This window comes from Littorina saxatilis, linkage group LG5 (assembly GCF_037325665.1).
Source record: "Littorina saxatilis isolate snail1 linkage group LG5, US_GU_Lsax_2.0, whole genome shotgun sequence".
Lineage (NCBI taxonomy): Eukaryota > Metazoa > Mollusca > Gastropoda > Littorinimorpha > Littorinidae > Littorina > Littorina saxatilis.
In genome coordinates, this window is record NC_090249.1 from 38,683,786 (window position 1) to 38,704,475 (window position 20,690).

At 41.7% G+C, this 20,690-nt stretch overlaps 1 protein-coding gene across 1 annotated transcript in view; it reads right to left on the reverse strand.

Moving 5' to 3' along the window:
* LOC138967062 (KICSTOR complex protein SZT2-like) overlaps positions 1-20,690 on the reverse strand; it is a 122,884-nt gene extending 102,194 nt beyond the window's left edge. Inside the window, exons 1-19 of the mRNA XM_070339520.1 lie at positions 20,564-20,690; positions 19,875-20,012; positions 17,585-17,758; positions 16,593-16,670; positions 15,731-15,823; positions 14,697-14,831; positions 13,385-13,550; positions 11,889-12,109; positions 10,915-11,054; positions 10,308-10,462; positions 9,668-9,764; positions 8,567-8,704; positions 7,349-7,498; positions 5,940-6,209; positions 4,227-4,541; positions 3,324-3,563; positions 2,415-2,493; positions 1,960-2,075; positions 842-1,004 (exon numbers count right to left, since the gene is read on the reverse strand). Of these exons, the coding sequence (XP_070195621.1) occupies positions 842-1,004; positions 1,960-2,075; positions 2,415-2,493; positions 3,324-3,563; positions 4,227-4,541; positions 5,940-6,209; positions 7,349-7,498; positions 8,567-8,704; positions 9,668-9,764; positions 10,308-10,462; positions 10,915-11,054; positions 11,889-12,109; positions 13,385-13,550; positions 14,697-14,831; positions 15,731-15,823; positions 16,593-16,670; positions 17,585-17,758; positions 19,875-20,012; positions 20,564-20,611 (2,916 nt within the window). The 5' untranslated portion in view covers positions 20,612-20,690. The remainder of the gene's footprint in view (positions 1-841; positions 1,005-1,959; positions 2,076-2,414; positions 2,494-3,323; positions 3,564-4,226; positions 4,542-5,939; positions 6,210-7,348; positions 7,499-8,566; positions 8,705-9,667; positions 9,765-10,307; positions 10,463-10,914; positions 11,055-11,888; positions 12,110-13,384; positions 13,551-14,696; positions 14,832-15,730; positions 15,824-16,592; positions 16,671-17,584; positions 17,759-19,874; positions 20,013-20,563) is intronic.

Below are 20,690 nucleotides of genomic sequence, written 5' to 3' on the forward strand. Positions count from 1 at the left end.
CTTGTTTTAATTTGGTTTGGTTTACTCTCAAAAACATTTTTGTTTGTTTTTGTTTTTGAGAACAAAAATATGTTTTTATTTGGGTCTGATCTGGTTTTGGGTATTGTGGTTTGTTTGGGTTTGAATTGAGTTGTGATCTATGTAGTGCATGTCAAAGAAAATGTAACATGTTTTGGTTTACACAGTTCCCTTCACTCGTTTAGTACACTTGCTTGCTTGTTTTGTTTTCTTTTAAACAGCAGTCCAAAAAAAAATCAGAAGAGTATAGGAGATATTGAAAATACACCTTTGGATCCGATGTACTCACCATTTTGGCCGGTCTACACTGGTGAGTTATTCAACCACAGCCCAACACAAACACCACAATACAGGACACACTACACTGGTGAGTTATTCAACCACAGCCCAACACAAACACCACAATACAGGACACACTACACTGGTGAGTTATTCAACCACAGCCCAACACAAACACCACAATACAGGACACACTACACTGGTGAGTTATTCAACCACAGCCCAACACAAACACCACAATACAGGACACACATTTTCAAAAAGGAAATACACCCAACATATAAGTACAGTCAAACCTGCCCTGGCGACCACATCTTGATACCGCTACCACCTGCCCATAACAACCATCTCTAAGGATCCCAACAAAGTTAGGTGGTTTTTGTTCAATATAATTCACCTTTCCATATATCGACCACCAGTCTATTACCACTACTTTTGGTCAGTCTCTTGTGTGGTACGCCATTATTGACAGGTTCGACTGTACCATAACCAACCACAAACACCACAGTACACAACACACATTATGATACTGAAATGTACTCACTGCGTTGGAGAGTGCCACATTGGTGAGTCCTTCAAAATGGAGGCGTTCAGGCGTGTTGTTGATGCAGAAGCCAAACTGCGGCTCTACCCAGCATTCCGTGACGATCTGCACCTCTCCGTCCGCCTCCGTCGTCTCCATCTCATCCATGTCTTCCTCTGACACACTGTTTGACAGGAGACAATCATGTTGACAAAGATGGATGTATGGACGAATGGGTGGGTGAGTGGGTGAATGAACAGTGTGTGTGTGTGTGTGTGTGTGTGTGTGTGTGTGTGTGTGAGTGTGTGTGTGTGTGTGTGTGTGTGTGTGTGTGTGCGCGTGTGTGTGTGTGTGTGAGGGAGAAAGGGATAGATTGGTTGGTTGTGCTCATTGTTTCAATTAGTATTCAATGTTTGAGTTGATATCATTTTAACTGCAACATTAAGGGCGGGGATGTAGCTCAGTCGATAGCGCGCTGGATTTGTATCCAGTTGGCCGCTGTCAGCGTGAGTTCATCCCCACGTTCGGCGAGAGATTTATTTCTCAGAGTCAACTTTGTGTGCAGACTCTCCTCGGTGTCCGAACACCCCCGTGTGTACACGCAAGCACAAGACCAAGTGCGCACGAAAAAGATCCTGTAATCCATGTCAGAGTTCGGTGGGTTATAGAAACACGAAAATACCCAGCATGCTTCCTCCGAAAGCGGCGTATGGCTGCCTAAATGGCAGGGTAAAAACGGTCATACACGTAAAAGCCGTGGGAGTTTCAGCCCATGAACGAACAAACAAACTGCAACATTAAGAAAAACATTCCCAACCCTGGGCAATAAAATATTCTATATTCTGTATGGATGAACAAATGGTTGAACAGACAAATGCAATGCATTCGAATGAAATAAAAGTTACCATTCAGTAGCTAATTCCATGAAAACTTACACATCATTCAAACTGAAAAAGATCTATGATTTGTTTAGAAAATAAGCACTTCTTGTGCATTTTCATGTCACTCATTAAATTTAATTTTTCAATAAGTAAAAAGTAAGAGCCTCTTTATTTTTCACATTTTACCAACTACAGAAGTTTCCCAGATCACCCACACAGAAGACAAAGAGCCCAGAACAGAAATCATGAACCTAATACCTGTCTCTGGAAGTCTTGGTGTGTGGAGGGAACACAATGTACTGTACGACACAAGTCTGGTGCTCATCATCAAACTCCTCCTTCTGGGAGCTTGAGGCTGCTGTGAAGCGGTTGTCCTGGGGGAAAAAACACATTTGTATTAAAACACAATTTTATCAGTAAACTGCAAACGTTAATCCGAAAACACAGCAGCAGAAAAAAAAGAAGAAGATATACAATGTATCTGCTATTTAGTGTTTCCCCAAGACACAAATAAATTCAAATTTCTGCCCCAAAACGCATACAATTCTGGTGAGGTTTTTTTTTTTTACAAATCAGCACTTCACACAAACTTAAATGCAAGTCAAAATTAAAATGTGTATCTGGTATGAACAGACCATGCTCCATGTATCACACTCAACATGGCTTTTTTCACTCTAATGTTGTGCTTGCTGTAAAAAATGTGCAGTACTTACCATCATGTCAACTTCCAGCACCATGTTGCTGATGCCTGAATTGGTTGATGCAAAGTGAAAACCCTCCTGCAGTCGAATCCTGAAGCATAGAAGATCAAATTACGGTCACAAGAAGCAGAACTTATGTGGAACTAAATTATATTATGACTTAGTGAGAGAAAAAATATATATATTTAGCAAAGCTGTGGCTAGTGATGTGGAAAATCATAACAAATTAAAACAATCCTTTTCCAGTCGACTTGTAAATCAAGACCACAGATACAAATAATCAACAAATTACTTCTCACAGAAATAAAAGGCTTGCATGGACACGAATTTAACAAATGTCAGTTCCCTTTTTTTTCACAATTTTTTTTGATAAATACATGCATATCCGATATTTTGACTCTATATAATCTCTGCACTTAAAAATAAAACGCTACTTACACACACATATCCAGTGACATATTAACACATTTCCCCTTATCACCAACCATCTTCACTTTCTCCTCCTTCTTCTTCTGCTTTCGTGGGCTGAAACTCCCATGTACACTCGTGTTTTAACACGAGTGGAATTTTACGTGTATGACCATTTTTACCCCGCCATTTAGGCAGCCATACGCAGCTTTTGGAGGAAGCATGCTGGGTATTTTCGTGTTTCTATAACCCATCGAACTCTGACATGGATTACAGGATCTTTTCCGTGCGCGCTTGGTCTTGTGCTTGCGTGTACACACAAAGGGGGTTAAGTCACTAGCAGGTCTGCACATAAGTTGACCTGGGAGATCGGAAAAATCTCCACTCTTAACCCACCAGGCGGCAGCGACCGGGATTCGAACTCACGACCTCCCGATTAGGAGGCCGACGTCTTACCACCACGCCACTGCGCCCGTCCTTTCTCCAAAAGCAACGAATAAAAATCTCACTAACTTGGTCAGGGTTTGCAGCATTTTGCCCACTGTGTGCAGCGAAAGAGGAACAGAGGACACCAGCTGCACAGACCACACCCAGCGACGATGGATGAGGTAGTGCGAGAGGGTGTTGAACTTGCTGTTGACCGGCTGCTTGACCGCTGATCTACCCTGAGACACACTGCTTCCCGACCCGTCGTCCAGTGATGGGCGGGGTCTGTCCTCCACTACAAAGAGGTCTTCTGGCTTCTGTTCATATCTGAAATATCAGGTGTAATATTATAGTTCTTCTTCTTCTTCTGCGTTCATGGGCTGAAACTCCCACTACACTCATGTTATTTGCACGAGCGGGTTTTTATGTTTATGACCGTTTTTATTCCGCATTTAGGCAGCCTTACGCCGTTTTCGAGGGAATATTATAGTTCAATTACATAACGAAACATTTTTGTGTTGATCTTTTACAAAAAACAGGAAAAGCCTTGGGAGTGCGGTTCTCAGTCAGATAAAACATTCTTTCATAATACTGAAAGGCTGCGTTTCGGCAGCTGCTATTGATTCATGCACCTCTGCGTGAGCTAAAAATAGCTGTTTTGGGCATAAGGATATAGCCTTCAAATATCTAATAATTTCTGCATTGGTAGATTCATTTGGAATAATGTACTTCTACTTTACTTGGCAGGTGAAAAAGAGACTTCAAGCTCAGGAAGCTCATGCACAATTGTAAATAAACACATTATGCTGACACTGAGGTGCATGAAGCAAAACCGGGTGCCATCCAACTGGGTGGGAGCAAGCCACGGGGTTTGGTTGGTTGAAATCACAACTAATCTCAATTTCAACCAATCAGACCCCGCGAATGGCACCCCATTTTGCTTTGTGCACCTCAGCCCTGAGGAACACACACCAACTCTGCATTAACTACCTGATCAGAATTTTCTCCACAGGTTTTCGCAGCACAGTGCAGCAGTTGATCTCCGACCATTCCCTCAGCAGCGGAGCTTTGCGCTCCTTCTCCTTCCCGTTGTCCGCGGCAACCTTCAGAGTCGACTTCTTTTCTGACTTCTGCGTGTAGCGCTTAGGAAACTTCAGTTCTGACAGCTGCAGTTTCAGCTGCCGGATTTCTTCACGTCGTCTGTTGCTCGGTGTGCCTCCAAGAAACGCCAGTCGCAGGATGACGTAGGGAGGTTTGGACGTGACGCGAAGCAGGCAGAAAAAGGCTGGTGGCTTGTCTGCTCCTCTGGAATAAAACACAAAGATGGTCATCAAGAGGGGAGAAAAAGAGCCAGCAAAAAAATAGTTCTTCACTCCTCTGAAATGTCAAAGTAAATGGTACTGAATACAGATAAACTGGGCCTGAGGGCTGACTAGAATCATGTGGGCCACAAGCATGGAGCTACTAAAGAATGCCGCTGTATTTTCTAAAAATACAACATAGGTTAGTTAAACTGCATGGTTGACTGAAGACACAGATGCGGAAGCCTAACAAAGCGTTGCAGTGTGTGAAGCTTTCATGAGATCACAACTGATATTGACAGCTAATCCAAGACCCTCGCAGCTGGAAGAACAAGCAACAAAGCCCAAGATTATGCTCTACCCTTCCTAAACTGAAAATCAAGCACCAAAACAGAACAAATAATGTTCCTCAGTGAAAGAGCCCTAAGTAAGACGAGACATGTCCCTTTGACTTTACTGATATAGTTGATCGATATTGCCATAGTTTCAAAAGGAAACAACAATAATGGAAGCAACAAACTTTAACTGTGATTGCCAAAGGTGTGTTTAACAGAAAGCATTGACACATACAAAAATGAACTTCAATACAACTGTAAGTGTATCAGGAGCTGAAAGGAACATACTACAGCCTAAAAAAAATGAATAAAAAACAAAACAAAAACAAAGGGACGTAAGCACAATAAATGTAAGCAACATGTGCAACAAGAGTAAGTGTCAAGTCAGAGCTATGTGAAACCTATCTCCTTGCACATGAGAGAGACAAAAAAATGGGAAAAGCAGTTCACTTGCCCCAGGGAGGCAGCAACCCAAATGTCCACGAGGGCAACCTCACAGGACTATATGATACTACCTTACCTTACCTGACAAGCATTGAAATGAACAAGACACTTTCATCCTCAAAATCATTTTTGTCTCTGAAACACTAAAATGGGCGGTTCTGGTGAGGTTATGCCCCCTCTTTCTTTCGGCTGGTAACTGGTGCCACCTCGCGGCAAGATCACACGAGAAAGAAAAAAACTTGCATTGGTCCCAAATAGCATATCGGTTTGGTAACAGTTCGTGTGTAAGTCGTGCATTTTATACGGTAAACAGACAATGGTCGTTTCTGGTGAGGTTATGCCCCTTCTTTCTTTCGGCTGGTAACTGGCGCCACCTCGCGGCAAGATCACAAGAGTTGTCTCCATTATCACCCCAGAAGCGCTCATTCAAGCAGAACAATGGTGACTGCGTGTAGGAGTGAAAAATAAAAAGTCCAACAAATACTGTACTCACGTGTAAACGAAGACGATACATATTACAATATAATATAATAACATTGTGATTTGTATCATCTTTGTTAACACGTGCGTACAGTATTTTTTTGGTATTTTTATTACTAAAATGTATTTGTAAAAATCCGCACCTTTCCATAAACTTGATGTAGGAGTGATTCTCGGCCAGCACGAAGGTACACCAGTGCTTGAGGAGCTGAGTGAGCGATGCCAGGGCCTGGCGACACTGCAGGATGTTGAAACGGCCGCTGGAGTTGGGGACGTGGAGGTAGCGGGGGAGGGGGAGGTCCTGCTCCAGAACCAGCCCCAGGCGGTGAGAGTGCATCCATTTCTGCCAGATGTTGGTGTCCAGCATGATCACCGGCTCCCAGAACGACACGAAGCCTGCCAGTTCTGATTCTCTGCGAGGATTTAAGAAATAAGAAATGTTGGATTAGAATTTGGAATACATTTCATCTTGCTGAGAGCTGGGCTGAAGTGCAGCAAAGCTTTGTGTCACCCATAAGGTGGTACGCAGCCGCGGGGTTGGATTGGTTGAAATTGAGATTTGTTGTTATTTCAACCTATTAGATGGGCGGGGATGTAGCTCAGTCGGTAGCGCGCTGGATTTGTATCCAGTTGGCCGCTGTCAGCGTGAGTTCGTCCCCACGTTCGGCGAGAGATTTATTTCTCAGAGTCAACTTTGTGTGCAGACTCTCCTCGGTGTCCGAACACCCCCGTGTGTACACGCAGGCACAAGACCAAGTGCGCACGAAAAAGATCCTGTAATCCATGTCAGAGTTCGGTGGGTTATATAGAAACACGAAAATACCCAGCATGCTTCCTCCGAAAACGGCGTATGGCTGCCTAAATGGCGGGGTAAAAACGGTCATACACGTAAAAGCCGTGGGAGTTTCAGCGCATGAACGAACAAAAACAAACAACAAAAAAACTATTAGATCCTGCAGCTGCTTCCCACCCAAATTAGTGGGACTCAGTTTGGTTTTGTGCACCTCAGTCCAGGTTACCCGTTTGAGCTCAGTAGCGAGAGAAGACTCAGCAAACTGAAAAAGTTCAAAAGTCTGAATTTTCAGGAAATTCCCAGCACAACGACTGAAGCTCAGAACACACAAAGCCTACCAGCTCTGACTCTGACTCTTTGTGGAGATATACAAGAAAATGTGGAGTAAAAGCTTGGACTACTGTTTCTTCTTGGTTGGCTGAGAGCTGCTGACAAGTTCCAGCTCAGTCGCTAGAGAAGACTCAGTACACTAATTATATATAATAGTCCAATATTTTCAAGAAATTCCTTATGAATGTGCCTCTTAGCCTGTGTACACCATATTAGCAGCCGCTGACAGTAGCGTATTTTGGTTCGGATATTTGACATCTATGAAATGCTTATTTGTCCCTGAGATGAGAGTTGACAAGTGTGGCAGAGTCGGTGCAGCCACAGAACATATTACTTCAAAAGATGTGTGAGATTTTTATTTGAGCATGTGATACCTCTAGTAATAATATTATATTAAACTGCATCTTAAGCCTGAAGTGACAGACTTACTTGTTGCTGAGCTGAGAGTTGGTGACAGGGTTGACAGGGTCCAGCACAAAGAGAGGAATGCCGCTGCGGATGTACTCAGGAACCTCATAGTTCACTGGGTTGGTGTCGAACGACTGAAGGTGCACCAACAGCTTGTCTGTGGAGGAAATGCTGAAACATAGCGCACAAAATTTGAATGTTGAAAAGGTCAATGCTTGTTAGTGGACTGGGTGGCCGAGTGGTAACGCAATTGCGCTTGGAAGTGAGAGGTTGCGAGTTCGACCCTGGGTCAGGGCGTTAGCAATTTTCTCCCCCCTTTCCTAACCTAGGTGGTGGGTTCAAGTGCTAGTCTTTCGGATGAGACGAAAAACCGAGGTCCCTTTGTGTACACTACATTGGGGTGTGCACGTTAAAAAGATCCCACGATTGACAAAAGGGTCTTTCCTGGCAAAATTGTATAGGCATAGATAAAAATGTCCACCAAAATACCTGTGTGGAATAATAGGCCGTGAAAAGTAGGATATGCGCCGAAATGGCTGCGATCTGCTGGCCGATGTGAATGCGTGATATATTGTGTAACAAAAATTCCATCTCACACGGCATAAATAAATCCCTGCGCCTTGAATATGTGCGCGATATAAATTGCATAAAATAAAAATAAAAAAATAAAAAAATAAATCCCTGCGCTTAGAACTGTACCCACGGAATACGCGCGATATAAGCCTCATATTGATTGATTGATTATTCTCTCAGGTGCCAGGAGACTGGTTCCGAATAACTCTCACTTACTCTATTAGTATTACACATGTTGTATGCATTAAGAGCGCTTACTGCCCTTGGTTTATCACATCTCTAAACAGCCCTCTACCTCATTTGTTTAAGATTCTTTTGAATGTTGAACAGAAATTTTTTTAAAACAAAAAATTAAAACTTGTCTATGTTGGTGTGTATATTTTTTCTGTAGCTTTCCTTCAGGAAAAAATCAGCAACAGTCATCAACCTGACACAAACTGCCAAGGATGTGTGAATGTGTGCAAGCCTTCAAATGTGTGTATGCATGCATGCATGCATGCATGAGTGTGTGTGTGTGTGTGTGTGTGTGTCTTTGTGTGTCTTTGTGTGTATTTTTGTGTGAGTCAGTGAGTGAGGCAGTCTGTCTGTAAGTCTGCCTGTCTGTATACTACAATCAAGAAATATGTTACATTTTCACATCTTAAAAATGAAAACGAGATTACTCACTGAGTCAGGACTTGCCAGAACTTCTTGATGTGAGCAGAGCGGAAAGGACTGGCAACAAGCTTGCGGTTACCAGAGCGGCACATGAGCTCATGAAGAAAATCATAGCTCCCCTCCACAAAAATCTCCACTCTGCTGGTCCTGTGACAGATGTTAGTAAAAAGTCAGCATTCATTTTAATCAACCACCAATGCCCAGTAACTCACTTTACACCGTCCAAAAAAGGCTTAGATTTACACAAACTGAACAAATTCATGATAGCAATCAGGTTTCAAACAGTGTTACTACTCTGCTTATTATGAAAGGGATAATCCCTATTAACAAAAGGAATTTAATTTTGCTGCAATACTCGAGGTGCCTGTGCACACCTGGGTAAAGCTGTTGTGTTGGAGATTTGTTGGCTCTTAGGTCCTTAAATTTCATGACGTCCTGTGTGTGCATAGAACACAGAAGGAACTCTAACAGGGTCCTAAAACCTATGAATGTCATGCCTTCCTGTTTCTAAATGTCACTCAGAAAGAGCTCTTAATCTTACATTACAGAATTAGTTAAACTGTCAGCGCCAGTCAATATTTCATTTAAATTGAAGTCTAAACAAAAATTCAAAACAGTAGAACACCGTTTGAAGACACCACAAATTTAACACTTCCTTTCTTTTAAGACCTTGCTTTTTCAGGTATCCTGCCACTAACCTTTGTAAATGTACCCACATTTTAAGACTTATTTTTTTTAAGACCTGATTTTTTCTCAGATTATTTTAGGTCTTAAAAGAGGGCTGTAGCACTGTAGCACTGTAGCACTGTAGCACAGCAGACGAATTCCGAAAATAACTCCGTCCGGTTTGTATAATTGTCTTGTGGGAGAGTGACCTTTTCTTGCAAAACCTCTGCCAAACATTGGAGGGGCTGATCACAAGCGAGAGGAGAGTTAAAAACACGTACTCCTGTCCATGTGTTTTGGACACACTGCTCGATAGTGATTGGCCCCTCCAATGTTTAGCTGAGGTTTTGCAAGAAAAAGCCACTCTTCCACAACCCATACAAACCCGACAGAGTTATTTCCCATAATCGTTTATTGTTAGAAACAACCATTGCAAGGGCTCACTTGTTTTTCTCCAGGGGCCAAGGAGCAGTAGCGTTGTATTCAATTTTCCCATTGTCTCTCCACGGCAACACCAAGTTCACTTCAATTTCACTGCCACCTGTATGACAAGTATCACAAATTTCAAGCTGACAATGTGTTCACGTGCAACAGAATGTCACAATTATTCAGAAATTCTGAAAAAAGAGCACACCCTAAGAGAAAATACTGGCCAGTAAACCCTTTCTCTCAGAATCCTCATGACTATTCAGATCCCAGTACTTTATATAAGAAACAACAACCACTGTCTTTTCCTCAATTCACAATTAAAGTACGCTCTAAAAATGCACATGTACATTGACCCACCTGCAATCACTAAAAATAAGTAGAATCCACTTTCATCAGTTAATCAAAGCCACCCGCCCATACATTACCGGTACTAGGAAAGGTTCAACAAGCCTCAGCAAGATTTTGTCATTGCTCCTTAAGACTGTCAGGCCCTGCTGCAGGAGGAAAAAAGAAGCACAGCTTGGCCGGATAAGACCCCCCCTGTTTGGCGACCGTGCGGCCTTAAAAAAGACGGCGGCATTCGTGCATGCCACAGGAGTGGTCGTCTAAATAGAGCGAACGAGAAGAAGAAAAAGACTGTCAGGCCAATTCCTACCTTTGTGAAAGTGCACAGCTTTGATGGTGTAGCCTTCCCTGAGACGTACAGACAGCACGTGACTCAGCCCAGCCTGAATGTTTCGCTCCTGGTGTTTTTTCCTCATCACGTCCAGACCAAAGCTGCCTCCATGCAGCGGGTGAGAGTACAGGCGTCTGGAACACGTATCAGCATTCCGTACCAGTGTATGTCGGTATGTCAATTTTATTTTTATAATTCGAAGCATGCATTCAATTACACAGCCTTTAAATCAACAATCGCAATTGAAACGTTAGAGAGGGACAGCAACATTCTTATTTTTAGATATGAAGATCTGGGTGGGAATGATGGGCGTTGTACAGATGGGAAGAGGGAGGTCACCCTACGTTTTCTGAATAAAGTGTGTGTAAACCAACAGGGAGGTCCCTACCACAATCCAATGAAACTGTGCTCTTTATGGAGATCTCTCCAAAGACATGACATAAGTACGACCATTTTTGTATAAAAATTATGCTGGATATGCATCAATACATATCTTCGATAAGCCTCAAAGTAATCTAACTTTACAGGTAGAAACAAACGAATGAATGACTTGAAAAAAGATCTACTTAAGATGAACATTCCTTACCTGTGCACCCAGCTGGGAGAGCCGATGATATCTGGGTCGTTGTGAGAGCCGTCGTAACAGAATCCCTCCAGCCCTTTCTGGAAGGACCAGTAGTACATGGCCTGGTGGTACACGTTGGGGGCAAAGCTCTCATCCTCACCCTGAAACATTCACACACATGAGTGGTGTCTGAAGCAAAGTAAGGACTCAGGAGTAAAAACAGAACAAATGGACAGGCAGGATAACATGATTCAGTAACAAGACTCTGCTGAAGTCAGTAAAAAATCAAACCTTGCAGAACATATGTACAGGAAGCATAACACGACACAGTAACAAGACTCCACTCAAGTCAGTAAAAAATCAAACCTAGAAATGCAGATGGACAGGCTGCATAACACGATTCAGTAACAAGACTCTTAACTTAAGTCAGTACAAAAATCACCCTCTCCAAAGCAACTTACCTGTATTTATTGGTACATTTATCGCTTATCTTACACTTTTCAGGATCTGAGTACATCAAGTTACCTTGCAGGACAGCACTATCCCTTCACGCCCCCAATGACCCCACATGATTTCAAGATTTTCAATTCCAATAAATTATCTGAAACACCATTTAAATCGAGAAAGCCATCACATGACTCCAATGCGTTACAACCAGAACTCACATAGCCTAATCATTTTGGAACCACAGCAAAGAGAGAAAAAGAAAAAAATCTTCATCTCACAACTATATCAGGCATGGGAATTGATTTAAAGAAAAATCTCTGAAAACTAGGGGTTGACGGGGGCCCGTAATTGTTTTTTAAATCTAGATGAAAATCTGTGCAATTTGTGGATGGAATTGTTTTTCTCTGAAATGTGTAGCTTTTCTCGGAAATCCTCGAATAATTCCCATGCCTGTTAATATGCTTACAGCTTGTTGTTGAATCTAAAACATTATTTTTGTATTATGACAGTGGATGATTGAACAAAAACCAAAAACCAATCCTACTAACCACATCTGGACAGGACAAAAAGTATCCACCGAAGGTTGCCGTGGCGATGAACTGCATGAGCTCAAAGTTGGGCACATGACCGAGCTGTCGTTGAATGCTGATGGGCGAACTGACTTTGAGAAAGGAGCAGCTAATGGTGCTGTTGCGTAGCTGTGTCAGCAGTAATTCCATGAGGTTGGCCTCCGGCACACCCACAACACCATCAGTAATCACCACGATCACTAAAATGAGAAGAAAAGGATAATCTAAGCTGTGAATTGACTTCTTCAATACTGATAACAGAAAAAAAATCACTGCCCAAAATCAGAATTCATATTAGAGAAAATGTTTTGTGCCCACTGAAGTAATGTCTAAAACAATGCAAAAACTGAAACAAGTCTTGAAAAAGCAGTACCACATATTGATTTATATACTGTTATGACAGCGTCCCTGTTGTATGTTCACAATTTTACTCTTTTTACATTTAGTCAAGTTTTGACTAAATGTTTTAACATAGAGGGGGAATCGAGACGAGGGTCGTGGTGTATGTGTGTGTGTGTGTGTGTGTGTGTGTGTGTGTGTTTGTGTGTGTGTGTGTGTCTGTGCGTGTGTGTGTGTAGAGCGATTCAGAGTAAACTACTGGACCGATCTTTATGAAATTTTACATGAGAGTTCCTGGGTATGATATCCCCTGCAGATTTGTTTCATTTTTTAGATAAATGTCTTATGACGTCATATCCGGCTTTTTGTAAAAGTTGAGGCGGCACTGTCACACCTTCATTTTTCAATCAAATTGATTGACATTTTGGCAAAGCAATCTTCGAAGAAGGCCGGACTTCGGTATTGCATTTCAGCATGGAGGCTTAAAAATTAATTAATGACTTTGGTCATTAAAAATCTGACATAATTTTTTTATAAAACGATCCAAAATTACTTTTATTTTATTCTTCATCATGTTCTGATTCCCAAAACATATCAATATGTTATATTCGGATTAAAAACAAGCTCTGAAAATTAAAAATATAAAATTTATGATTAAAATCAAATTTCCGAAATCGTTTTAAAAACAATTTCATCTTATTCCTTGTTGGTTCCTGATTCCAAAATTATATAGATATATGTTTGGATTAAAAACACGCTCAGAAAGTCAAAACGAAGAGAGGTACAGTAAAGCGTGCTATGCAGCACAGCGCAACCGCTACCGCGCTAAACAGGCTCGTCACTTTCACTGCTATGGCCCTTCGTGGTCGGCTGGGCGTTAAGCAAACAAACAAACTTTCACTGCCTTTTGCACTAGCGACGGACTACGGTCATTGTGAAAAAATGCAGTGCGTTCAGTTTCATTCTGTGAGTTCCACAGCTTGACTAAATGTAGTAATTTCGCCTTACGCGACTTGTTTTATCCTGTTTCAGAATGCTACTTGTTTTAACTGTGAAAAGTCAAGCTATGAAAATGACCGACCCCCAATTGTCACGAATTACTCCTATACATTTCAGTTCGACCAAAATTTACCCACCAGAGCTTGAGTTTTCGGGCAGCATCTGCAGACACAGCATGCCGCAGCGCAGCATGTCAACTAAGGCCAGTTCATGTGATCGCAGAATCTCGTCTGTCATCTTCACCAGGTTGGCGCGATTCTCCTCCTCCTCTTCTTCCTCCTCCAGAAAGAACGGTTCTGGTTTCTGTCACCATCCAAAAAATCAATCATACGGTACCAGGAAAAATCATACATGCTTTTCCATGCAAATTGATAGCTAAAGTTGTGTCTGAGTAGAAACTAGAACAACCTGTGTTTGTTAGACGACAAAGAGAAAGATGGTAAAATGCATATCTCATGACTGGTGTTGCTTGTCTGTTTTTCATTTGATTTAGGCCCTGAGATAATAAAATATAAGTAAAACTGCAATAAGACATCTAACCTGGTTATTCATCAAACTTGCACACACAAAATCTGTATAGTGTATGCCTGTGCACATGCGATTAACCGTTCAACAAATGTTTTTTTTCCATGACTCCTGCAAAAATCTCCAATCAAGAACAGTTGGATGTAAGCACAGCTGGCGTACTAATCCTGCGTATATTTACAGAATGTTAGAAGTTACGGTACAAAAGTGTATCCTTTGAGGTGTAGACCTGAAAATGTTCGAAAAACGCTATCGTTTCAGCGACTCTTGCAGGAAAGAAAACCCTAGTTACAGTATAACAAGAAGAGCAAACGCTCGATCGAGTCACTTTCGCAGTTCTGAATATTATATGAGGCATCAGATGGACAGGAAGAAATTGCTATTCACAACACAATGAGTCACGTTCACATAAAATTTGAGCCCGGTCACTTTTATAGTTTCCGAGAAAAGCCCAACGTTAAGTTGTGTGTTGCCGAACAGAAAAGGCTAGTTATCTCCCTTGTTTTTCTGATAACGTTCGTAAAAGGCTACAGATGTAAATACTTTGATGTAAAGAATAATCCTACAAAGTTTCAATCACATCCGATGAACTTTGTCAAAGATATAAAATGTCTAATTTTTCCTTTGACGCTGACCTGTGACCTTGAAAAAGGTCAAAGGTCAACGAAACCATCGTTAAAGTGTAGAGGTCATTGGAGGTCACGACTAAACAAAATATGAGCCCGATCGCTTTGATAGTTTCTGAGAAAAGTCCAACGTTAAGGTGGTGTCTACGGACGGCCGGCCGGACGGCCGGCCGAACAGACTAACACTGACCGATTACATAGAGTCACTTTTTCTCAAGTGACTCAAAAAAGGAATTCTTCGAACAGCTTGCGTTCAGCCTTGTGTTGTAAATCTTATCGAAAGAGTCTAGGAATTCACCCTGGCATTGAGCTGCTCCACGATCTTTGTGAAGCTGCCAGCGAGGTGATGCTCCAGGTCCAGCAGTTCTTTGTACGCATACTGCAGGATCTGCTCCACATTCTCCTCAGACACACTCACTCCCTGTATCAACACCTGTGAAAAAAAATAAGGATAAGGATAAGATTCATATCGTCCTGTGAGGTAACCCTCATGGAAATTCGGGCTGCTTTCTCCCTGGGGAAAGCGAGCTGCCATACAGTACGGTGCTACCCCTTTTTGCATTTTTTTGCATGCGTGTATTCATGCTTCCAAGCCCTGAGACTTTCGCTGTGAACTGGGGTTCTTTACTGCGCGCGTGCGTGCACACGAGGGTGTTCGGACACCGAGGAGAGTCAAGTTGCCTCTGGGAAATAAATCCCTCGCTGAACGTGGGGATCGAACCCACGCCGATAGAGACAACTGGTTTTGAAGCCACCCCGGCTACCGACTGAGACACACATACTGTGAGGTCAAACATAGGCGACACAGGTATTCATTTACTCATTTATAAGACGCAACAATTCTTTCTAAAAAAAACAAGAATGGTAAGGTACTGGAACGTTTCAATTTTTAACAAAACAAGACATTCACAAGTACATCAACCCATTGGTATTGATATTGGACAGACGCAATGAAGCAATTAATTATCTCAGGAAGCGTTGGAATCTAATTCCAGACCTGTTTACCCCAAGAATGGCTCTCAGGAATGCAGGCAGTTGCTTCTCAGTAATTTGAGGCACGTGTCAGTAACCGAACATAATCCAACTGGAAACCGAATGTTTGAAAGCTCTCATACTAATTCCTTGATTCAGTATCTGATGGAAGGTATACTCAGTTAAGTTTAAAACGAATCATATAGTTCTGGAATGCTACCGCTAATAAAGATTGCTGTCTGAGAATATCAACTGCACAAGTTACTTCCCCTCTCCATTAAATCAACAAACCGGAAAGACAGAACAGACAGCTTTCTGTATGCCCAATGGCAAACAGAACAATAAGCTCCTCCCACTGACCTGATTTGCTGCTGAGCATACAACAGGTGTGTGAGCTATGACAGCGATGAACAGTTTGGGCCGAAACACCAGCCGACTCCCAGGAAGGTGAAACTGAAAATCATTTTGAAAGAAAGTTTATGAGCAAAACTGTAAGCATGTTTTCAAATACATCTTCTTTACAAAATCAAAGAATCCCCACAACTAATACAGCATCTGATTGCAATTAGCAGGACTGTGGTAACAACATGATATCAGGAAGAGAAAAGATTGATCACATGCACACCGAAAGCGGCGTATGGCTGCCTAAATGGCGGGGTAAAAACGCTCATACACGTAAAATTCCACTCGTGCAAAAACACGAGTGTACGTGGGAGTTTCAGCCCACGAACGCAGAAGAAGAAGAAGATGCACACCGAGTATAAACTGGTTACATTTTGAAACACAATTACACGGTACACTACCATGGAAAGGTTTACTTATAATGGACAGAAAAATAACAGTGTATGTTTCATGAACAATGAAAAGTAAATGCCAAAAACTTATCAATGAAACGCACAGTGTGCACATTGTAATCATCATGCGATATTGGGGACACATTTTCACAAGCTATGTACTAATGTACATTGTACAAAAATCAAGAAAAAAACCAGGTGTTTTTCTTTTGTTGTTTTGGGTGTTTATAGTTAAAATATATGACCAGCCAATTTAAGTCAGTATCTTTCCTACTGGTACCAAACAGCGTGGGTCACTGTGTCCATGTGTCACTGTGGGGTCACTGTGTCCATGTGTCACTGTGGGGTCACTGTGTCCATGTGTCACTGTGGGGTTCCTGTATTGTGGATGGATTGCATGCATGCACACCTACATAAAAACAACTTACTGGTTTCACCAATCCTTTCAGGCACTTGCAGAAGTTCTGGAAAATTTCGTCTGATACCAGCTGTCCTTTAGCAACATCCTGGAACAGAGAAAAAGTGAACATGAGGTTCAAACCTTTTTTTTCCTTTTTCAGTGTTTTGCAATTATTATTCAATACAAGTATGATACTGGAACGGTTATCATGCACTAGTCCACTGTAGTGTTTTCCAACCCAATCCAACACCATTACATTTTGAGTTTATTATTACTGTATTGCTTAGTAAAAGTACCAAAACACCACAGGGAACTATTGCATAACAAAAAGTCCAGTTGTTTTCCCTGATCTGTTCTTCAAGAGGTAACTTCTCTCTCTGTGAACAGTTAATTGCACATGATAACTCAGTTCCTGTTTTCCACCAAGGTCCACATGACTTAAAAAGTATATATATATATCTCACTAGCCATCTTCCCTTCCATTGCAGTTACCATCGTATACCAAATAAATGACATCCGCATAGTTAACTGAAGTATCCATGAAAACATGTGAATAAATCAGCACAGTTTCAATGATGATGTAATATTTTGTTGCACACTCCAACCACACTCCCTGGTAATAATGTTTTATAGTTTCGTCTACGGTTATTGCTGACTTAAGTGATGCTTACAATAAATCTCAAGACCTTAGCATTCACAGACATGCCTACAGCCCCATCCCCACTAATCTCTCAATCAACTCCTACATTATTCTATACACGCACACAAACATTCTCATTCACCCACACATTTTACCTAACAAGAAAAGCAAATGCTTATACGACTCGCATTTGTCATGTCCCATTACAGTGGAACCCCCATTTTAAGATTTAAAGACCACCCAATAGACGAATTCCTCTTCTTTAAGACCCCCCCCCCCCCCCCAGATAGAAGACTCCCTCCCTTCTTACCCACCCTCCCCTACCCAATAAAAGACTCCCGCCCCCGATTACTCAGGTGAGTCAAAAAGCAGACACTCACCACAGCAACAACGGAAGGACTGAGATCCAGGGTGAAGGCGATGCGATAGCGTGAAGCAAGGAAGGTGACGGTGGTGTGTGGGTTGATTCCCACCTTGTACGTCTGACTGGCATCAAACATGGGCTCCCCGTCCGCAGGGATCAGGGATGCCAGCGTCAGGTCTTGGGCCAGGGCCTGCAAAACACAATGGGCGGTTCTGGTGAGGTTATGCCCCCTCTTTCTTTCAGCTGGTAACTGGCGCCACCTCGCGGCAAGATCACACGAGAAAGGAAAAAAAACTTGCATTGGTCCCAAATAGCATATCGGTTTGGTAACAGTTCGTGTGTAAGTCGTGCATTTTATACGGTAAACAGACAATGGTTGGTTCTGGTTAGGTTCTGCCCCTTCTTTCTTTCGGCTGGTAACTGGCGCCACCTCGCGGCAAGATCACAGGAGTTGTCTGGCGTTATCACCCAAGAAGCGCTCATTACAGTGGAACCCCCCTTTTAACACTATTGTGACTAGCATTGCCACGGCGTTAACGTCCTGCCTGCCCAAGCTTGCCACCAAGAAACTTCCCAAAAAACAGTAACTGTAAAGAAATCTGTCTAGCAAGCTTGAATTAAGTCCAATCACCACCAAATTTTGTGTACTAATTAAAAAATGGATGCCCAGTTCAGTCGTGCTATTTATAAGTTTGTCACGCGATTTGTTTTAGCAAAGGGGGGGTGAAAGGGGGATAATTTGTGTTTTTTAACGTTTTTTTGTGTGTGTTTTCTTTTCCACTGCTTTTTTAAAAGTTATTTTTTAACAGAAAGTATTATAAATAATTTTATAACCAAACAAGGTGTAAAACCTATGAATTAGCTGAAATATTGTTAAAATTCTACACAGAAATAAGGAGACAGTACAAAGAAAAAAACAAGCAAATCCCGCATTCACTCACAGCATCCTGACTCAAATGAAACAAAACTGTGACACTCACCAAATGATGTCTAGGTAATCCATATTGAATATAAGTCACATTTTCACAACAAAGTCCCAACTGTTCACCTATGAACATTTCCAAAAGGATTATGAGGCTCCAGCCATCCATTGTTATCAGTGCTACCACGCCCCCCCTTGCAACTACACATTCGAAGATTCATGCAGTACCACCCTAACACGTGTAGTTTTCCGACTCATACTAGCAACAACAGGACTGTTTCTTCCTCAGTATCACTGCTATTATCGCTTTCTTGAGGCGAAAACAACACGTCGGAATCATGATCTACAGGGTCCTCAAGATCCAACATCCGGAGAATCTCCTCCCGTGACAAGGCTCGCCTTCGATTCATTTTTTCTCTCGAAAAAAACACACAAATCAGGCTAATTTTGCATATGGCGGAAGGGCACGCAAAGTGTGTCAAGGGAAACAACTCAATTTACTGCAAGCTTCAAAAACCGGGAAGCAATCACGAGTCGTGTACCCTGTATATGTATGGCTCTTACTGAAAAATGCGCGTCCCGTCCATGGGCGTGTCAGCGCGGTTACTGATTTATCAGTGTCCCGTCGCGAAAGTGTGAAGACACTCTTTTCTTAGACTTTCTGTTCATAGCCTTTGTAAATTTACCCCACTTTTAAGACTCCTTTCTTTTTAAATTTAAGACCTGATTTTCTAAAAAAAAATTTGAGGTCTTAAAAAGGGGATTTCACTGCATAATCAGTGTTGTTCCCAGACACAGAGGACCAGATTCAAAATATATCGGTCAAAATGTCCTGGCTGCAAAAGAAAGGTGTTTCTGAAGACATCTCCGTGTCAAACTCAAAGCTATCGGACATTCGATCGGGCTGGGGTCAAAACAACGCGTCGGATAAAAAAAAGAATGTGTAAACAACCGAAGACAGAGAAAAACACAGTACTGTATTACAAATTTTTTTTTTTGGAGCCAAAATGAAAGAAAAAGATATACGTTTTAAAAAAAGAAAAATGTTAATTTGTTTTTGTTTTTTGTGTGTATCCTTGGCTTGAAAAGGATAGGTAATGATTCACACATGACCGTAGTCCTTTTTACTATTTCACAATAAAGAAAATTTGTCCAAGTTGTGAGTACAAGGAGGGCCTAAAAAGGAGGAATTCCTCTAAAATGATGAAGAATCTCATTTTAGATTTTTAAAAAATAACCTTAACTATTTAACAAAACTTTGCGAAGCATGCATACATGTGTGAATCCTAGATTTAGAGTCAGACTAGACTAATAGTAATAGTAATAGTAATACTTTTGCTTTGTCCCAAGGGTGTCCTTTCATCACAGGTACCAATGTACTTACATTCAAGTGTAGTTCCAGCAAAGGTGTGTAAATGATGGTACTCTTGAGATGCCTGAAGAACCAGCATGCTCTGATGTTTCTGGACACTCTGGTGTTCTTCTTCATCAACACAAACACCTCTTCCGCATCCACGTAGGCCTGCAACATAACAAAAAATGGTGTACAGTGGAACCTCCCTTTTAAAACATACTCCTTTTCAGACCACGTTGGTGGTGGGGTTTTTTCTTCTTCAGATGTTCTGTTCATAACCTTTCTAATGTAATTTAAGTAGAGCTCTCCACACAACTCACAGTTACAATACTCCCTCTTTTTCTTTTGATCATTTTAAGATCTGATTTACCACATTTACCACATACAAACCACTACAGTACTAGTACTATGCGCATGACTTTGACTAAATAAACCTATTCTTTTCAACTTTCACTACAAAGCCTTAATATCAATGCCAATGGTAGTTTTCCCAACTACGAATTGCGCAAGTGTACTTATGAAGCCTCATTTAAATGAAAACCTGCGGCCTACGTGGGTTTTTTTATCCATAAACGGATCAAGCTCTTTGTTGGACAAAGTCTTTAAATTTTAGTAGCTTTAAAATGCTTCATTTCACTTTCACTGTTTCAGGTATACGAAGTACTATGATTCGAACTTGAGTGTTATGTACCAAAAACAAACTCATGAAACAATCATACCGCTTCAGTATCTGCAGAAGAATCATTTTCTCCATCGTCATCCTCCATGGTGACCGTACTGTCACAAGATCGCGACGTCAAAGGCTCAAAATTAGACTGACTTTCTGTGACTGTCCATCTTGCCTGA